Source organism: Talpa europaea, assembly GCF_964194135.1.
Source record: "Talpa europaea genome assembly, chromosome: X".
Taxonomy (NCBI): domain Eukaryota; kingdom Metazoa; phylum Chordata; class Mammalia; order Eulipotyphla; family Talpidae; genus Talpa; species Talpa europaea.
The window spans coordinates 58350923-58372493 of record NC_140081.1 but is presented as its reverse complement, the minus strand read 5'-3'; the positions used below and the strand labels follow the sequence as shown (position 1 = coordinate 58372493).

The 21571-nt window shown below is 35.4% G+C and overlaps 1 protein-coding gene across 2 annotated transcripts in view; it reads right to left on the bottom strand.

Moving 5' to 3' along the window:
* The window catches only part of DIAPH2 (diaphanous related formin 2), a gene marked incomplete at both ends in the record, with an annotated part of 881049 nt that overhangs the window by 590272 nt on the left and 269206 nt on the right, over nucleotides 1-21571 (bottom strand). For both annotated transcript variants that reach the window (XM_084259207.1, XM_084259208.1), the window contains one exon: nucleotides 20508-20622. In XM_084259207.1, coding sequence (XP_084115333.1) covers nucleotides 20508-20622 — 115 coding nt within the window. The remainder of the gene's footprint in view (nucleotides 1-20507; nucleotides 20623-21571) is intronic.

Genomic DNA, 21571 nt, shown 5'->3' with positions numbered 1-21571 from the left:
CGCTAGGGGTTAAGACACAATCTATGAAGCTGTCCGCAACCACTGCATCACAAGTTTGATCCCCAGCAAGGGAGATACCCACATAGTGCAGCAGACCTCTCCTGACTCTCCTGCTGCTCCCCTCAGCAATCCACCTGCTCTGTACCCCACTCTGTCTCTGGTGAATCCTCTCACCGCCCACACTTCTGGCCTGTACCCCAGTTCTCGTTTGCATAAATATTTTTTATAAAAAATCCATAAAATGGGCCTCCCCAGTGGCGCAGCGGTTGAGCGTTGGGTTGCGAAGCTGCCCACGACCTCTGCGGCACCGGTTCGATCCCTGGCTGCTCCCCGGCCACCAGAGCAGGGTCCCACATGGCGCGCAGACCTCTCCTGCCGCCCGCTGCTCCCCTCAGCAGTGTACTTCAGTCCCTCTGCCTGCTCTGCTCCCCACTCTGGCTCTGGTGAATTCTCTCACCCTCCGCGTTTCTGACTGTACCCAGTGCATGTATAAACAAACAAACAAACAAACAAACAAATAAAATAAAATAAAAAACATGCCTCTATTAAAAAAAAATCCATAAAAAGTTAACCAAAGGTCATAATAAAAAGGCCCTTTACCAAATGAAATCAACCTGTCAACTCCCCCCCACTTCTTTATACCACATTCAACATGTAAACATTTATGTGTTACTCCACAGTATGTATTACCTTATCATACCTACTCTAATACATAACCTTGTTCATGCCGTTTCATCTGCACTGCATGCCCTTCTCTTTTTTTGGAAAAGATCTACAAATACCACAAAACCCAATTGAATCATTTTCTTTTTTTTCCCCTGAAATCTTCTGTATTCATATTTGATTATTCTTCAATAATAAGATCATACTTTCATGGCTACTTATAGCAGATACCACATTTGCATTATAGCAAATACTTTATAACAGTGGGTATTTCCCCCATTATGATTAGCAGAAAACACCACTGAGAAACCATAACCAGAATATCCTGTCACATTGGTGAGACATCATCAGTTCTGAGGTAAGATGCAAAGAGTGTTTATTTTTATAAATACTTTATATTTGTGAATCACTTCAAAAAAAAACTTAAAAATATTACATGTTCTCTGTAAGAAGTCATTTAACTTGCTTGTATATATATATTTTTAACTTTTAAGGTTTTTATTTTATTTTTGCATAGAAGAACCAGGGAGTATGTAGGCCAGAGGTACAGGTGGTGAGAGGATTCACCAGAGATAGATTGGGGAGTAGAACAGGAAGATTTACTGAAATACACTGCTAAAGGGAGTGACAGGAGAGGTCTGCTGCACAGTAAGTAGGCTAGCTCTCTTGCTGGGGATCAAACTCAGGCCTTAGCAATGATAGCACTGAGATTTAACCCACCCCTAGGACACCTGGAAGGCCCCTTGCTTGTATTTTAAAGGATAGGCCTTTTTAGATATTCAGATAGGCCTGAGATACTCAGAACAAGCCTTCAAGACAAGTAACTTTAGCGTTGCATGTTTTTAGTTAGGTGCTTATTGAGGACCTACAGGCTCAAGAGAAACTTACTACTCCCTTAATTACCTAGAGGAATGAAAACTGAAGGTATTAGTGAAATTGAGGGTTATCTCTAGAAATAACCTTACTATCAGAGAAACCTGGTTTCTCTGATTGCATCTATATGGCAGGGCAAATGTAATTACCAAGCATCTGTCCTTTCATCATGACTCTCTTTTCCTCTCTCCTAGGCCTCTATCTACTGAAGTCCTAGGCCTCTATCTACTGAAATCAGAATTAAAAAAAAAAAAAGTTTTGTCCCCATTTAATTTAGAAATTATATTCATGTTAATTTTCTATGTGTATATAATCTAATTTGCTCTTTTCTCCTACTATTCCATCAGATGTTAACTTGATTGTTCAACCAACTGGAGAAGAACTCAGAGAAGTAAGGGGAAATTTATTATAGGTTTTAACCATTCCAACATGTCTTTTAAGACAGACAGAGAGATTAGTAGAGTTGCTGCTTAAAAACAACTTAACAACACCTTGTATATGCGACCACAGAGGCAGTCCTGATAGGATTGTCATTCATTAAGTTTTATCAGCAAATTTCTGCTCTAGCTGACCTCAACAGCCCTTCAAATAGGAAGTCCCTAGACCTCTTTTTCTGATTCCCCACTTAGAAATAGTCTCACTGCTTGGCATTGGTCTCTCTCATTAATTCTGCTGTTGGCAATGGACATATACTACTCAGACCCATTCCTTATGTTGAAATCTGTTGTGACCATCAAACATAGTTAGTATGAATATACAAAATCCAAAGTAAAATCAGATTGGATTTTGAAGATAAAACAAAGCCATTAATAAAACCTTAAATAAAAGGAATGAGAAAATATCATTTCGGGATGTGGCAAGGAAAGAATGGGCAAGTCATTCTGTATTTTGCCGGTGGCTAAAAGAAACATGATGATCTGAGATACCATATACTTATTGTTATAAAATGTCACCCTTTACCTGAATTTTGTTAATAAAGTTCTACTGTAGGCCTCTTTCTCGTTTTTTAAAGATTTATTTTATTTATGCACACAAAAACTGGGGTGCAGGCCAGAGGTGCAGGGGTGAGAGGATTCACCAGAAACAGAGTGGGGAGCAGAACAGGCAGATCTACTGAAATACACTACTGAGGGGAGTAGTGGGCAAGACAGGAGAGGTCTACTGCCTCATGTGTGTTAGATCCTTTGCTGGGGATCGAACTTGCTGCCTATAGCTTCATAGTACTGAGACAACCCCATGCACCACTAGGCAGGCCCCTCTTTCACATTTACTGTCAGCTAGAAACAAGTACTAATGTATCTAAATGAACATGGCAGATAACATAATTTGTGTTAAAAAGAGAAACTATAGATCCTTATCTGATATACAATTGTGGTCTAGGAGCATGCACATAAAGAATATTGGTCTATATTTGTGAACATGCATCTATGAACATTCAATTACTGTTCAAATATTGGGAATTATAAAACTTAATTTGGATATAGGTATTAAAGGCTTGATGACCTGGGGATCTACCTATCCATATCTGTATCATCTATATCTATATTTCCTCCAAGGGGTTAGAAACAGTAAGGATAACTTCTTGGAAAGATATTATAGACCAGGGTATTCATTACTTCCTTGCATTCTATATATATTGGAGTATTAATTACTTCATCTAAAGAAAAAGTTATAAGTAGGGACTCCGTAGTAGCACAAGGGGTCTCAGCACTATGAAGGTATCGGTAGCCACTGCAGCAAAAGTTGATCACCAACTAGGAAGCTAAGTAACCTGATGCAGCGGACTCCTCGTGTCTTGCCTGCTGTTACCCTCAGCAGTGTATTTCAGTCAATCTGCTAGTTCTGCTCCCCACTGTGTCTCTGGTAAATCCTCTCACCAACCTAACCCCCCCCACCCACACACACATTTCTGGCTTAAACCCATGCTCTTGTATGCATTAATAAAAAAAAATAAATCTTTTAAAAAAATTAAAAGTATTACATTGACTAAACAGAAACTCTCTTACAGCTACTTTTTTAAGATGTGACTTCAGGCCCTCCCTGATGGTACAGGGGTTAAAGGCACAACGCTATTAAGCTATCGCCAGCCACTGCAGCATGAGTTCAATCCCCAGCCAGCCAATGAGCAACCCACATGGTGCAGCAGACCTCTCCTGCCCTCCCCTGCTGCTCCCCTCAGCAGTGTATTTCATTAGATCTTTCTGTTCTGCTCCCCACTCTCTCTGGTGAATCCTCTCACACCCCGCCCCACACCACTGGCCTACACAACAGTTCTTGTATGCATAAATACATAAATCTTAAAAAAAAAAAGTGACTTCATCCTCAGTGAACAGCAAGAAAAAAGAAGTTATGATATTGTAGAATTTGATGAAATATTAAGGGGGAAATTATTTGAGACAATTAAATTAAAAAATTATAGCATAGTAAATAAAAAGGCCATGAAACAGTGCCATCACTCTGATCATCACTCCTCCATTTACTACCTGTGTTACTTTGTATAAGTTATGTAATTTCTCTATGTCTTACTCTCTTCATGTATACAATAGGATTAGCAATAGTCAGTCAAAGAGTTATTGAGAAGAAATAATGAGTTAATAGATATAAAAATAATTATAACAAAGTCTGGCACAGAGTAAATGCTATGTAAGTATAAGCAATTATTGCTATTATTTTTTCTGAGACTCCATTGTGAGTTTATTTATTAAAATTCGGTTTTATTTCTTTTTTTAGTGGTTTTTTTTTTATTTTTGAGGTAACATTAGTTACAATACCGTAAATGATTTAGTGTAATATGCACGCATCTGCTCAGATATATGTCACCACAACACACCCACCATCAGAGCAACTATACTCCTCTAACAGAGACCATTGGGACCCTTTCCACATTTGTTCCAAACCTCACCCACCCTCCTCAGTCAGTACCCTCATTTTGCAGTCATATTTCCAGTGTTTGTTTTGGGTTAGATTTGTCAGTCCCTTTGTTTTTGTTTCTCTATATGAATTGAATATTTTTTTAATGTATAAGACTATAGTCATTTACCCAGAGGTTAGGTGACACACAAATTGCAATTACAGATGTTGTATTTTAAAGTAAGGGGGTGATGAGAAGGGAGAAATTTGAGACATATCCTGGATTTCAAAGATATTGACCTAATAATAACTCTCCAGGGTAATATTTGCCTATTGCCAATAAAGAAAATAATTAAACACCCATAGTGGAATTTGCTTCCTGCTACAAAAGAAAAGGTAAAGTGAAAAGAATGAAGTAGCACAGATGAGGAAAGCACTGTAGAAAATACTTGGAGGGGAATAAAGAATAAAAACCAGTAGAAGCAAAATAGTGGCTAACTAGGGTTACTCTAGAGGCTAACACACACACAATTGTGAATATTAGAGAAGGACATTTTCTCTAGTTGGATTGTATTATAGTCAGTGGATACAGTTTGGCATATGAGCCTTTCAGACTCTCAGCAGAGCACACTTATGAATGAATAACTACGGTTCCTCAGTACCAGGTCTGAAAAAAGAGCATCTTTGGAATAAAGAACTTGAAAGATTGGGGTCTTCCAAGCTTGGCACAAATCACTTGTTCAGCTATTAAGCTTTCTAGTTTCTCTAGATTGGCCTTACTCTTTTTGCTTTGTTAAAGTGACAATGAGAGAAGAATTACTGAGCAGATAAGAATTCAGGTTAGTCTATGATGTGCATGAATGACTGAGATTTTATGGAGAAATGTAAACAAGTTCACACATTCAAGTATATGTTTACGTGTGTAACTTATATAACATGCTAAAACATATTGGTGACCCTTCACAAACATTTGCACATGCATGACTATACACACGTTTTTTCAATCCTCATTATAACACCATTTATAGAAGACAAAGAAAACCTAACTACCAGAATTGTGTGATTCCTTTTACAAAGAACTAATTCAAAATGTTAAGTGATAAACAAATATTAGAAATAGAAGGGAGACCAATCACTTAAAATAATTGCTTTGAAATTTTCTTATATATTTTTCAGAGGCCCTATAAAATAATTTTTGTGACATTCATTAATCAAATAAATTAACTATCTGAAATACAATATCATGTCTCAATTGCAATATACTTTCCAAATACACTAGAATGTTGTTTGAAAAGATTATCATACAGAGAAGTGACATTATCTTCTCGAATGCAATTCTCCAATGCTTTCACAAATGAAGTAGTAATGGTGCTAAAGTACCTCTCCGCTAACCTGAAATGAAGTAAAATATTAGAAATGAATATATATAACTGGAAAGCTAGACCAAACCAAGTATTCAGACTTGGTGCTAAGTTTTCTGGGCTATAAAAGGCTAGGAAATAATCAATAATCACATTTGCTTTACCAATTTCATTTATTGTATAGGACTAAGTTTTCAGTTGAAATGGATGCTTATGCATTGAGCATCAAGAAATGACTGAGTCCCTTTTGGTGTCTATCATAAATAATACAGTTACAATAAGAATATTTCAAACTTAAACATTTTTGACACATGCATAATCTATTTTGGCCATTTCCTAATAATTAATAAATGCTAAATTTACTCTAAATGCTTAGAACAAAATAATGCATAGTCTTCTAAAATTTCCTAGATTGAGAGTGTTATTTCTCTCTACAACGAGGACTCTGGAATATGGTAATTTAAGACATTTAGTGGAAGACCCAAGATAAATGACCTATAATTCTGAACTCCATGAGATTTTATCAGTATACTTTCCATGTCCCTTAGGCACACACACACACAAATGCAAAGATTATTTTTAGAATATAGATTTAGTTTGAAGTAGAATAATATTCTCTCTTTACCAGAGCACATTTGTTCACTTTAGAATTAATTCACACCTACTGTATAGTATGACCTCAGCCTAGAGTAAATCAAAAGAAACACTAAGTAGTACAATGTTCATTTGACCAAATAATCAAACAAAGGAAGAAAGTAAAGATTGCCTTTATAGTTAAATCAAAAGAGGCTCAAACGCCCAGAGTTGAGGCAAAGGTTAATGCTAAGGAAATACATTTTCTTTGCATGCATCAACACTGAACTAATTCAAACAGCACTGTACTTCTGATGCAGCAACAAAGTATATGTCTCTCTCTGTCCCAACAAATAAGCTTTCCCATTTCCTTTATTTTCCCTGTAGGCTCCATAAACCCTGCTTTTTTTACATTCCAAGGGAAAAGAGCTTCCCTACAAAGACACCATCAGAATTGCTGACCACTAGATGATGGTGAAAGCAAGCTGGCATCAACCAGAATAACCAGATGTTTGTGTTGCAAGAATGGACATGCTGATCCTTGCCCATTCCACATTCTACTCCCTTGTAACTCTACATAAATACCCCGTATTCTTCCAAAGAGAAGAATGTGTAGTGTCTTTCAGAGACACCACAAGAGAAGTAGTGTCTTTCAGACACTACTCTGGTGCCCTCCTCAATCAGTCAACAAATTAAACTATTTTCTTTCTCCTCAAACTCTGGTCCTTTCTATTGGCAAAAGGAACCAAGATTGGGGAGCATTCTGATATGCAAATTTTAGTACAGTATATCCAAAGATAGTTTTATATTATCTCATTGTTTTAATCCCCAGATCACTTCTTCTGTCAACACTAACTCCACTGATTCAGTGGTTAGAAGAGAATATTTACTGAACACTACTTTCTGTAGTTCAGGCTCCAAACCTACAAGTGATCACTGATTCCTTATGCTTTTCTCATTCCTTGTACCCAACCAATTCACAAGTCCAGTTGGACTCTGCTTCCAAAGATAAGTATTGTAAATTCCCGAAAATCATATGCTTTTAAAATAACTTTCCTGGACATCCCTGGTGGCACAGGGGTTAAAGTCTCAGCATTACCAAGTTATTGCCAGCCATTACAGCATGACTTCGATCCCTGGCCAGGGAGCTAACACACATGGTGCAGCAGACCTCTTCTGTCTCACCACCAGTTCCCCTCACCAGTGTGTTTCAGTAGATCTTCCTGTTTTGCTCCCTACTCTCTCTCTGATAAATCCTCTCACCCCACTCCCACCCGACACCTCTGGCCTACATCCCCGTTCCTGTATGAATAAATAAATAAAAATAAATCTTAAAATAAAATAATTCTCCTTATCTATCACAATAAGTAATGCTTTATCATATTTCTACATTTTATTTTTTAGAATATTTAACAATATCTGAAATACATATTAACTTAATTACATCTCTATTATTTTATTTTTTCTGTTAGACTATGATTTCTAAGAGAGTCAAGATCACATCTGCCTTAATTACACCCAAATCTCCCCAAGGCATAGACTCACATCTGCACACAGTAGCTGGATAATATAAATACTTAATATTTGATGCACACATATAATACTATTAAAGGACTCACAGTTTCTAGAAAGATTGTTTACTACATACTTCTTAAAAATAAAAAATAATACTTCTGATAAAAATATAAGCAGCTCCCTAAAAAAAAACATTCAATTACTAATTCTGCAAAACAAATTCCTAGTCTGGTGAGAAGTTTTATTATACTACCCATAAAAGTCTTCATCACAAACAAAGCATTCCTTTTATTGAATGCTATGAATGCTGTTTTCACTCCCATTTCCAAACTTCAAAATATAGGTTGAGGGGCTTTCCCTGGTGGCCTAGGAGATTAAATCTCAAAGCTATCACCACTAAGGACTGAGTTTGATCCCCAGCCAGGGAGCTAACCCACTCACAGTGCAGCAGACCTCTCCTATCTCACCACCTGCTCCCCTTAGCAGTGCATTTGAGTAGATCCGCCTATTCTGCTCCCCAATCTTTCTCTGGTGAATCCTCTCACCCCCCCCACACCTCTGGCCTACATCCCAGTTCTTCTACACATATACATACACACACACACACACACACAATACAGGTCAACACCAGAGTCTACTGGAACTTTTGATTATGAGTCTTAAGAATCAAACAAGACTCAAATAATATGGCAGAAATAAGAGAATAACTAAGCAGAAGTTTTCTGGAAAATATTGTCCATCACAGCATACAGTGGTTCAGTTAACATACCTAAACAAAAAAAAAATAATAATTTGGGCCCTAAGAAAATTCTTAAGGTGAAAGTTAACTTGATATTGTTCTTTCAATTTATATCCCCTGTTGATGGGGATTACCTGTTACAAAGATAGGACAAGAAAGAGTTATCCTGAATGTAAGTAAGCAAGTACTGCTTAATGAGCTAAAATTCAGGGATGAACAAGATAAACAAAATTCCTTTCCACCAATGAGAATTCACAGTTGCTCATTCTGTGGGTCACAGGCCTAATGGAGCAATAAGCATTCAGCGAAAACTAGTAGTATATAGCATATGATAAAAAGTGAATACATATTTGCTGAATGAGCAAATAAGGCAAGAAGGACAGCCTCAATAGGAGCTTGGAAGAACTGCTACAGAATAATGCTATTAACTCATTTCTGCAGAAATTAGTCTCTGTGTAGACCATCATTACTTATTAATACCTATACCCTGAAATGTGGCTCCTAAAACTGAAGGATAAGTAGATCCAGGATTTATGAAACAATGTAAGTTTGTCACTATGCTGATAATGCAGGTATCTGGTTCCACTGAGGGAAGGGAAATATGCATGTGTGAGGGAAGTAGGCAGAGGGACGATTATTTTACAAAGCTTAGTTTCATTGAATTTAGACATGATATCTGAAAAGTTTATAAAAAATCACCTCCACTTTCATTTAATTTAGTCTCACAAAATCTTCAATCACTGCTTAGTAAAGGAGAAAAGCATTGAACATCTCTTGAGAAACATACTGTCTACAACCAGTGGTTAACATATTAAAATATTAAGCCTAATACAGGTGTTTTTTAAACTAATACTTGGGGGCCTCCCTAGAGGCGCAGCGGTTGAGCGCTGGGTTGCGAAGCTGCCCACAGTCTCTGCAGCACCAGTTCGATTTCCAGCTGCTCCCCTGCCACTGGAGGAGGGTCCCACATGGGGCACATACCTCTCCTATCTCGCTCGTTGCTCCCCTCAGCAGTGTATTTGGTCCGTCTGCCTGTTCTGCTCCCTGCTCAGTCTCTGGTGAATTCTCTCACCCTCCCATGCCTCTGGCCTGTACCCAGTGCTTGTATAAATAAACAATTCTTTTAAAAAAGTTATTAATGCATCAAAATACTATCTGCTTTCACTGGCAATGAGCTATTACATGTATCCAGTTGCCTACCTCTGTATGGTAAGGAAAACTGGTTGCTTTAATTTTATAAATTTCAGGGTACATGTCCTTAAGATCAAAGGCATTTATACAATATGCCTTAAGTTTTTCATTTATGTCATGTAAAAATAATCAAACAGAGCACATTTCATTTTCTCAACAAAAATCACCATGATGAATATTAATATAAGGAAAATACTGATGTCTTATAAACAGACATTCCACAAACCCCAATATTTTAACAACTGGCATTTCCTAAATGGAATAATACTTAGCTCCGAGGTAAATTTCCTGAATGGCAGTGTTCAGGTTAAAATTAATTCAAACTTACTCAAAGCAACCTAATGCTAGGTAACTGTTGATAGACTTACTCATAATGTATAACCTATAATATTGCTGTAAATGCACATATTACCTGTATCATCATGTACCAAGGCAATTATATAACCTCTTTTGATTATTCAAATTTAAAATATTTTATATAGGGTCCTCCCTGGTAGCACAGGGGTTAAGTATTAGAGCTAGCAAGCTATCCCCAGCCACTGCGGCAAGAGTCTGATCCTAGGCCAGGGAACTAACCTACATGTCATACACCTCTCCTGTCTTTCTGGCTGCTCCCCTCAGCAGTGGGTCTGCCTGTTCTGCTCCCCACTCTGTCCCTGGTGAATCCTCTTACCCTCCCCCCGCACCTCTGGCCTACACCCCAGTTCTTGTATGCATAAATAAATAAAATAAATGTTTAAAAAATAATCAAATATTATATATATATATATATTTATTACTCAGTCCTTAATTGAAACTTGGAAAATACAAGAAATTTAAAGGGAATATCTATGGAACCCAATAATTTTAGTGAGCTAGTCGTAGTGGGTAGTAAATAGAGTGATTCGTATAAAAGATCAGTCAGGTGCTTTTCAAATAAAAAATAAAATGGCAGAGCATGATTTCAAAGTAACAAATAGACAAAATGTTACAAAATTAAGTGTTTCCATAATCTTTTATGCCGTATATACCTTTTCAATAACTTTTTTAAAGTCTTCTACTTGAAAAAGTATAGAAAACATTGTGAAAGTTGATTATTGACCCCTTTCACTCAAAGAAATGTGCTGTCATACCTATATTACACATTCTTAGCAGACATTTGGAAATGACCCTGGAACTCAAAATATTTCAAGACTATTAGGAAAACATTAATATTTACATTAAAGGTGTGAAATGTAATTTAGGTGCTTAAATTACAGCATCTCTAGGAGTCACATGAACTGGAAGGCTCCAGAAATGTAAAAGAACATTAATAGAATGTAACTAACCCCTTATAATAACCACTCCTTTTAATCAGGGTGGGTTATTTATATATATATATATACATATATCTCTATATTTATGTACATTTATATAAACCTTGTACAGGTGTATGTATATATATTTGTGGGTGCATATATTTAGAAAGCAGTATCAGCTTAGAACGTTTAGCCATTAATGTAATAGTGAAATAAACTTGAAAAACACCTTGTAGCAATTCCTTATGAAAGAATTCGGAAAGGCTTAAAAAAAAGAATTTTGAAAGGCTTTCTATAGAGGAGATTCAATAAAAGAGACCTTTATTAAAGAATTAGTACACAATTGAAGGGGTTAAAATAAGAACAGCAAATACTGTTGCAGTTTTTCACGTCCTTCCCAAATTGCAAGTGTTGTCTTCAATATTTGATTCCAGAAAAAAATGCACTTAGATGCCAAGAATGAATGATGCTGTACAGACTCAGAAGCAACTCAGACAGAAATGTGGGTAGTCTGTATATTCTCCCATAGCAAGCATGTATCACTGAACCATACTCACTTGCTTCCCTGCTGTCACACAAATTTTAGCTTCCAGATAAACCCCACACCAGGCAGGGCATGTATGAGGCTGGATATTTGAATGGGATTACACTTCTATGATATATATTTCATAAATATATAAAAGGAACCTGTGTTATCAGTTATGTAACTGATACCATGAGAATGAACTGCAGCTTAGTAGGTTGCATAGTAATTAAAAGCATTAGTTTAAAACTCAGTTTTGCTATCTACTACCTCGGTGACTTTTAGGCACCTCATTTAATTTTCTTTTTTTAAAAAAACCTATTCATTTATGGAAGAACCGGGATACAGGCCAAAGGTGTGGAGGGTGAGAGGACTCACCAGAGACAGAGTGGGGAACAGAGCAGGTGGATTGACTGAAACACACTGCTGAGGGGAGAAGCAGGTGAGTCAGGAGAGGTCTGCTGTGCCATGTGGGTAGCTCCCTGGCCAGGGTTCAAACTCATGCTGCATTAGCTGCAGATAGCTTCACAGGTTGCACCTTAACCCCTTGCACCACCAGGGAGGCCCACCTCATTTAATTTTCTTGTGACTCAGTTATCTCATATATAGAATTGGAGATAATAACACCTCACAGGTTACTTTCAAGAGAATTAATTAAATGATTTAATATTTGTGAAATGTTCAAAAGAATATGTAGAATATAGCAAATGCTTTAGGGGTCAATTCTTTTCTGTTTATGTAGCCATTGTCCTGATAGAGTAACATTGAATTTCCAGTTCATATGTACATTACTGACTGTCAACTCCAGCGGAAGAATGTACACTATCCTCAGCAACCAGCCAACAGAATGCTCCCAGACCAAACTGAACCTAGCACAGTTCATAAATGAATTTATTATATATGTGTATATATATGTATGTGTGTATTATATATATATATATATATATATATATATATATATATATATATCTTGCAACCCTAACCACATCAATCCTGGGATATCTGTTGGACCTCTTGCTGTTGTCGCGAGAGGAAAAATAGAGATGAGGAAATTAAGACAATCTATAAAAAGAGATTTTTGCAATTTAGCAACCAAATAAGGCAAGTCTACTGTAATTCATAGAACCATGAAAGAATTCAATAGTAGATACAGGATTTTCTGCACATAAGAAAATTAAGGCGCGATGGGCTTCCCTGGTGGCGCAGCAGTTGAGCGCTGGATTGCGAATCTGCCTGCAGCCTCTGCAGTGCCGGTTCTATCCCCGGCTGCTCCCCGGCCACCGGAATTGGGTCCCACATGGCGCGCAGACCTCTCCTCTCACCCTCCCGCGCTTCTGACTGTACCCAGTGCTTGTATTAAACAAATAAATAAATAAATAAATAAATAAATAAATAAATAAATAAATAAATAAATAAATAAATGAACAAACACATCTTTAAAAAAAAAAAAAGAAAATTAAGGCACAAGAGAAGAACTGTTACAGGACAACCCAAAGTTAAATGGGTGGGCCTGACTGAGGGTTCTCATCCGCATGCTTAAAAGGGACTTATAATGAGACTCAAGCGCAGATACACACAAAAAGGTTAATAAAGTGCTTATTTACAAAAGGAGGAAAATAAACATAGGAATAACTCAGGGAGAAAGAGGGAGAGATAAATTGGTATATGTGAATTCTCTCACCCTCCCGCGCTTCTGACTGTACCCAGTGCATGTATAAACAAGCAAGCAAACAAATAAATAAATAAAGCATGCCTCTATTAAAAAAAAAAGAAAAAAAAAAGAAAAGCATGACCTGTGGATTGTTATAATGTATCTATCCCCATGTCCTTTGCTCATAGACTAAGCATAGCAAAGTAGGATCATCTTGCTTGAGCTTGATTTCCAGCTCTGCTTTGATCATCTGCAAAATGGCTATACTAATAGTATCTACAGAATAGGATAGATGCCAAAATTAAATGATACAATCCATACAAAACACTCAACAAAGTTTCTGATATATAGTAAGTGCACAAAAGCATTAACATGTGTAACTGTTAAAAATATTAGATTTTTTTTGAGTCTGTGATATATATTTCTCTCACAAAACTATTGATATTTTTTCTACTTTACTGATCATTATTTTACTTTATAGATTCAATTTATATATTCTTTTTTTAAAGGTTTATCCAGCCATGCATACACAAACTGGGGTACAGGCCAAAGGCACAGGGTGTGAGAGGATTCACCAGAGAAAGAGTGGGGAACAGAACAGGCGGGTTGACCAAAACATGCTGCTAAGAGAAGCTGTGGGCAAGACAGGAGAGGTCTACCGTGACATTTGGGTAGCTCCCTGGCCAGGGATTGAAATCCCGCTGCAGCGGACAGCTTCACAGTGCTGTATCCCAACCCCTTGCGCCACCAGGGAGGCCCTCAATTTATATGTTCTATCAAATAGAATCAACAATAAGAAATCAAATGGTTTCCTTGGGGTCAAACAATAAATTAGGATATAGATGTTTATGTGAGCACACTGACATTCTATTTATTTATGCGAATCAACAATAAATGATAACTTACTGACTTAATCAACCATAGTCCATTGTTGAAGTAAAAATCTGAATGTCACATTTGAAAATTTAACAAAAAATTAACAAAAAAAGTATGAAAATATATTAATAAATATTATTAAAGACCTCCCTGGTGGTGTGAGGGGTTAAGTCTCAGCACTATGAAGCAATCCACAGCCACTGCAGCATGAGTTCAATCCCCTGAAAGGGAGCTGACCCACAAGGCACAGCAGACTTCTCCTGCCATGCCTGCTGCTCCCCTCAGCAGTGTATTTCAGTCAATCTGCCTGTTCTGCTGCCCACTCTGTCTCTGGTGAATCCTTTTACCCCCCTGTACATCTGGTCTATACCCCAGCTCTTGTATGCATAAATAAAAATAAATAAATCTTTAAAAATATTAAGTAAATATTATTAAAGTTAAATCACCTTACAAATATTTATAATAATAGATATAAAGTAAATTGTGAGTAAGTATGCTAGATTGTTACTATTATGATTGACATTATAAGTTGTTATTAGTAGTTATGGTGTCAGTAGAAGCCGAAGTGTCATTACAACATCACCAGTGTGTAAATATAGAGACATTTTGCAGTCTACTCACTAAGAAACCTGAACATACTCTGTCTCAACTTCAATTAGTGATTCAAAATTTAGCAATGGTATATATCTCTGGTTTACAAATTCTTTGTTCCCTCTTCTACACAGAGGTAATTAGTCAATTCTAGAAAATGTCAATTGGAAATCAATGTATATGTCATAAATTAAAACACTTACATGTACTGTTCATAATAAAAAAGTTTGGGTTAACTAATTTATAGAAGTGCAAAGAAGTTATATATAATAAGTTGATGAAATTATATACAAGTATATATGTTTGTTTGTTTTCTGTGTGAAAGAATTAAGCCTTCTCAGTTTGTTCCCCTATGCATCTACACTATAGAACAAGGGTGTTGTATCATAAGATGACAAATTATTAGTTAGGACACCAGGTCACTCAGGTCACTTTAGCATCATTTTAAGTGGGGTTTTCATTTTGAGACAGACGTTTCATTATTTTCAAGTCAGTTCCAATAATTTCTATATAATGAAGATAGAGATGAATTAGATCTTACCACTCTTTTGTTTTTTTATTCCTTCATTAAATATAACAGACTGTATTAAGCAACCAAACAAGGGTGATTATCTTTAAAAGCAGCCAACAGATTCTAAAGCTAAAACATACACTTTAAAATTTGATAGTAGAGGAAAAGTGCTTTTACATAAATATATCTTCAAACTCAGTTCTACCATGATTTTGAATTTATATCCAATACTTCAAGCATTGTAAAATGACATATGAATTTGAAATATTAATACACCTAAATTTTCTATTATTAAAGCTAAATTACACTGCAGAAATATATTATTAAAGAAGCTAAATTTTATTAACCTCTTATGTTTACTTCTTATATTTCCTCCAAGCAACATTAAAACCAAAGAAATTGCTTACATCTTCCATACACACTATCTTTGTTCTTTCCAGAAGCCTCTAGAGAACCCTAGAAATTCTAATTAGGATTAGCAGTTATAACATACATATTTTACTATTATTTCAATTTTAGTTAATATTAACTACCATTACTTTAATTCTTATATAATATCACTATTATCTATAATTACTATAGATTTTTTTAAGGAAAGTGACATTATTGTTAGAGCCTTGTTGTTTATGTGTCCCCAAATATCATCAAATCAAAAAATAAACTAAAACTAGAATACACATACAAATCCCAACAGAACATACATAATGTATATTCAAAGTACTAACAGGGTCTTCTCAGCCTCCTCTGAACTCTATATACATACATATATGTAGATATATATATTTGTGTGTTTATACATATATATATTTCATTAATCCAGAGAACATTTTGAGATCTATTTTGATATACAGCATCATTATAGTTTGTAAGAACCAATATATCACATGGCATGGCAAGACAGGATTTGGAAACTAGTGTTTAAATTAAAACCTTACAACAATATCATAATATTTTAACTAGCCTATGGTATTTGCTAACAATCAATACCCCATTGACTATGTGTAAATTTCCATCACCTGTCTACCAGAGACCTGTGCAATGTTTAGCCATCAAATTATTGGGCCCCTAATGCTTAAAGAATAAAAATGTATTTATTTAGTATAAAGTTCACCTTTATCATTTGCCCCTAATTTCTAATCCAATAGGCAGTACTTTCAACAAAGTATGCACTTCACTCCTCCCATACTTTGCTGACTGGTGTTATCTGCCTAGAATGTCTTCTTTTCTTCCTCCACTAATGAAATTCTATCACCTCTGGGATCACTATTTGCCCTACTCAAAATTAACTATTTCCATCTTGTGTTCCACAATGTTTTAAAAATATGTATGCTAACATTTAGTACAGTTTGACTAAATGTTATGTGTCTCTTCTTTCCATCACTAGATGATGAGTTCCCTGGTGCAGAGACAAGAACTTACTCTTTCCCCCCTCACATTTAGCATAGTACCTTGCACATGCTGAATACTGTCTACAATTATAAATTAAATGAAGTGAGAAAACCATTTCTCCTAAAGCAAAATAATTTCATTTATAATAAAAATACTAAAATAATTTGTCTAAAACTCTAAAAATTAGTAATAAAAATGGAAAGTACATTTGATAGTATTTTAATATATTAAATATCTGCACATTTAAATATTATAGATATAATAATTAGCATATTTTAAAACTTCTTTCTATTTAGCAATCCAAAGCAACTTTAAACAATTAAACATTCTCTAAAAACAAAGACCAGTAATGATTTATTCACTATGCATTTAGACATGAACTCTCAAATTCCTTTTAGTAGGAGTAGTTCTCAGAGGTTTTGGAACACAGGGTCTAAGAAATTCAGAAGTAGATATTAAAGACAATGAGTGTGTTGCTCCTTCTGTTACGTAGATGAGTGAAAAGCAAAAAGCAACAGAAAGGCCAAAAAAAATGGTGCCTTGGATCTGGGAAAGCTAGGGCAGTATGTTTCCAGTCAGATGGACCCGGGTCCATCTGCTGATTTCTTACTGACCCTGCCACCCATTGACCAAATTATGAATAAAAGTACTAGGTCTGACAAGAACTTCATCCATTACAGTAAGATCAATCAATGGTGACTAATTGTTGGGCCTCCCCTGGTGGCTCAGTGGTTGAGCACTGGGCTGCGAAGCTGCCCGCAGCCTCTGCAGCGCCGGTTCCATCCCCGGCCACAGGCGAGGGTCCCACATGGGTCCCACATGGGTCCCACATGGGTCCCACATGGTGCGTAGACCTCTCCTGCAGTGCCCACTGCTCCCCTCAGCAGTGTATATTTGTCAGTCTGCCTGTTCTGCTCCCCGCTCTGGCTCTGGTGATTCTCTCACCCTCCACCGCTTCTGACTGTACCCAGTGCTTGTATAAAGAAATAAATAAATCTTAAAAAAAGAACAAAAAAAAATAGTGACTAATTGTTACCAAAATAAATGGAAGTTTTACATCATTCAGATTTGTTGTGTTTATATTATGCACATCTGGATATGCTGTGATGCTTAAATGCTTATTTAAACGTCCCTTCAAAGATACATCTTAGTAAAACTAATGGTGCTGAAAGGTGTCCCTGTCCTGATTTTTACTCAAATGTTCAAAATTGGTAAAGTAAAAATAGTAGTAAGTAGCACAAGAAAACTTAGATAATTTTCAGAGTCAAGAGGAATGAAAGCACAGTATGTTCAGCACGTGACTATATGAGAGCCTTCAAATGATTTTTTTTAGTTTTACTGTAGTTTGACTAGATTTTAGCAGCTGCGATAAGAATTGCTTCTATTGTAACTGATTGGCACTAACAAGTGCTGCTCAAAAGAGCAGGAAATTTCTTGCTGACTTAACAGTTGTATTAAGTGTCAATAACACACACATACACACACTCTCCACATGAATGAAAGGGAAGAGGAATTAATATTCATTAAGTGCCTGTTAGATACCCTGTACTATGCTGGATGTTTTCAGTATCCATCTCATTTTTCACAACACTACTAGGTATACATTCATTTTATGGATGAGAAAATTCAACCTCAGGGGTTAACAATATCACAGCTGCAATGCAAATATATGGGACTTTATTTCACCTATTTGGTTTTTTTTTTTTCCCACTATACCACACTACGTTTAGAAACTCTCTAATGGCTTTGAAAGTTACCTCTATGCTTCAAACTTCATTTTCTTCATTGTAAAATAAAGAGACTAGGCTTAGTCACGTCTAAACCTAACATTTTATGAAACCTATGATACTTGTGGGTCTAAAAACAAATATATCCATAAGTAGAAGTTTAACTGTTCAACACAAAGTGTGCAAAGAAACAGAGGGAGAAATTCACAGAAAAATAAATTAAAATTGCCTATAAATAAAGGAAAATCTGTTTGATTTCATTCCTAGTGTAAGAAATGAAAATTATAATATCAACAATTTACCATTATCACTTTTGAGATGAGCAAAAGTGATGGGTAAACAGATACTCATATGTTTCAGGTGGCACTATAAATGGACATAGCACTATGGAAGGCGATATGGTATTTTTAATGATATGATTTCCATTCTTTGCCTTTTCTATATAAGTATTTCCCCTGACACCTGCCACTGGAACATTCTTAACCACTTCCAGGTTAACACTGCCCAATTCAAATAAATTTTTGCTCAGATGAACTCTCAGTTTTTTTTTTTAATATTACAACTAACATGAATGCAAAAGTATTATTCACCTCAGCATTAGATGAAATAGTAAAAGACATAAAGTGATCAAATATCCATTAATTGAGGAACTGTTAATTCTGTTAAATCAAATAAATAGGTCCATACCACAGAATTCTGTCCAGTATATATAAAGAGCAAAGTAGTGGGCCTCCCTGGTAGCGCAAGGGGTTGAGCACCTCACTATGAAGCAATCCACAGCCTCTGCAGCACGAGTTCGATCCCCAGCCAGCCAGGGAGCAACCCACATGGCGAGGTAGACCTCTCCTGTGTCGCCCGCTGCTCCCCTCAGCAGTGTGTTTTGGTCAGTCTGCCTATTCTGTTCCCCACTCTGCCTCTGGTGAATCCTCTCACCACCCCCAGATCTCTGGCCTGTACCCCAGCTCTTGTATGCATAAATAAATAAATCTTTAAAACAAAAGAGCACAGTAGATAAACACAAGTTATTCTGGAATAATATCCAAATACATGAAATGAAATCAGCAGGAAGTGAAAAACAAAACATGATAAATACACATATGCTCCTGGAGGCATAAACTATTTATAGGAGGCAGTGTGAGATATTAGTAAGAGTGGTTTTCTCTGGGGAAGAAGATGTAAGTTTGAGATTGAAAAGATATGTTTATCACACATCTTTTTATTTTACTATGACTAACATGATACAATTTTCCCTTTTTCAATTTAAAAAAGTGCTTATAATAAAAATGAAACTTATACAGTAATTGAAGAAATCTTTAAATGTGAATTCCACTATATACCTAATAATAAGAAGAAAAAGACCTAGTGCAGGAAATATTTTAAATATCGAAATTCTCAAGAATACTCTAATCACCTCAGATTTCTTTGAGTGTGGCAACTTCAATATACAAGGGAACAACAAAAAATATATAGATGGACTATAAAGGAATAATTTTCACCTTTCTCTGAATCTTCCAAAATTCACATTCTTACATTCTTCAGCATGTTATGACAAATCAGACAAATGAATGGCAAAGATGCTAATTTCAAAAGCATGAACATATGGAAAATATCAATTTCTTGTTTATAAAAACTTATTCAGACTAAAAAAAAATTCGTATGCTTAAATGAACTATCAATTCTACAATAATTTGTAAAGTATTAATGTTAAAATAAAATGCCAAAATTCAAACACCACAATGATTAAATATGAGATCGATAAATTAACTATATAATATCAACATCATGTATCAAAATCATAAGAAGTTTAGGATCTAATATAAAGAAGGCACTCTATTAGAAAATCAGAAGATATTATGTATCAGATGGTTACATTATACCAGAAAATCTACTTACAGGAAAAAGAACTATAAAATTTCCTAGAAACGAAATTGATAGGTAAAACAAAAGAGGAAATACTAAGCACAATGGTAGCAGTATTATTATTTTATGACAATGCTGACGCACTAGAAGGATAGATTCATTAAAGAGCTAACCTTTGGTTGCTGAGTAAATATATAGTCAATATGCTTATTTATGTTTGATTCTGTCTGGTTATAACGATTATACATATACATATTACTAGAAATTTTTAGCAAAGTGCTGAATTCAGTGTATAAGGATCAGGAATTTATATTTAAAAAAAAATATATATATATACCTTTTATCTGGGTAGCAAAATTCAATGCCAATTTTGCAAAGAGATCTGGATTTTCAAATTTGTCCTCCTTAACTTTTAACCAGAAACAATTCTCAGATAATTCTTTGGGTTCAATCTGAAACAAAAATAACATAGACAAATTTCTAGATTATTACTACATACTTCATTTTTCAAAGAATTCAATTTAACCAAGATTGATTGAGAGATCCTTTTTTCATCTATCTACTAAATAAATTTTAGGATCTATTAAAATGATACAAAAATAATACTTTTTAAAGAAATATTCATTGAGAAAGTCACAGAATTTTACTGGTATACAGAAAACATACATGATAACAATAGCAGATATAGCAAGTTACATTTAAAAAAATTTACTAGAAGAAATCTTAAAATAATTTAGTAAATCCCTTCCAAAACTAACAAATATGTTCTTCTTGCTCCTGAATTGGTAGAAATGGGGAAACAAAAATTTAGGAAAACAAATTCTTCATGCTTACTACTAGGTTGAAAGTCACAGCCACGACAGTAGTTGACCTTACATAATTCCTACTATGCAAACGGTACTGCTTTAAGTGTATATATTAACTCATCTAATCTAATACTTGCAGCAATCCTTTGAAGCATGGCTTATTATTATCCACTGTTAGATATTAAAGATGAGGAAACTTACCTCCCAAAATTTTAAGTGGCCCCCCATGCTAGATAATGGTGTAGATGAGTTTAAATACAGGCAGTATAGTTCCAAAGAATTGCACTTTTGAAAGCCAAGATTAAAACTGTATATTTTCCAATATACAGTAACACTTTGTGATACACAAGCACTATTACATTATATGATAAAAATTAACAAATATATCATATTTATACACACAGATAATCAGACCAACAGCTTCTGGAACTTAATAATTTGTTGGTTGGGGCTAATAAAAAGATAACTGCATTCCAAAACCATTTATAATTCATTTACTCATGAGCAAAGCATAAGTATAAGCTTAATTTTAATATGACTCATTCATTATTCTGGTTAATCAATTTATTATATGGACACTGTAAGATATCACTGT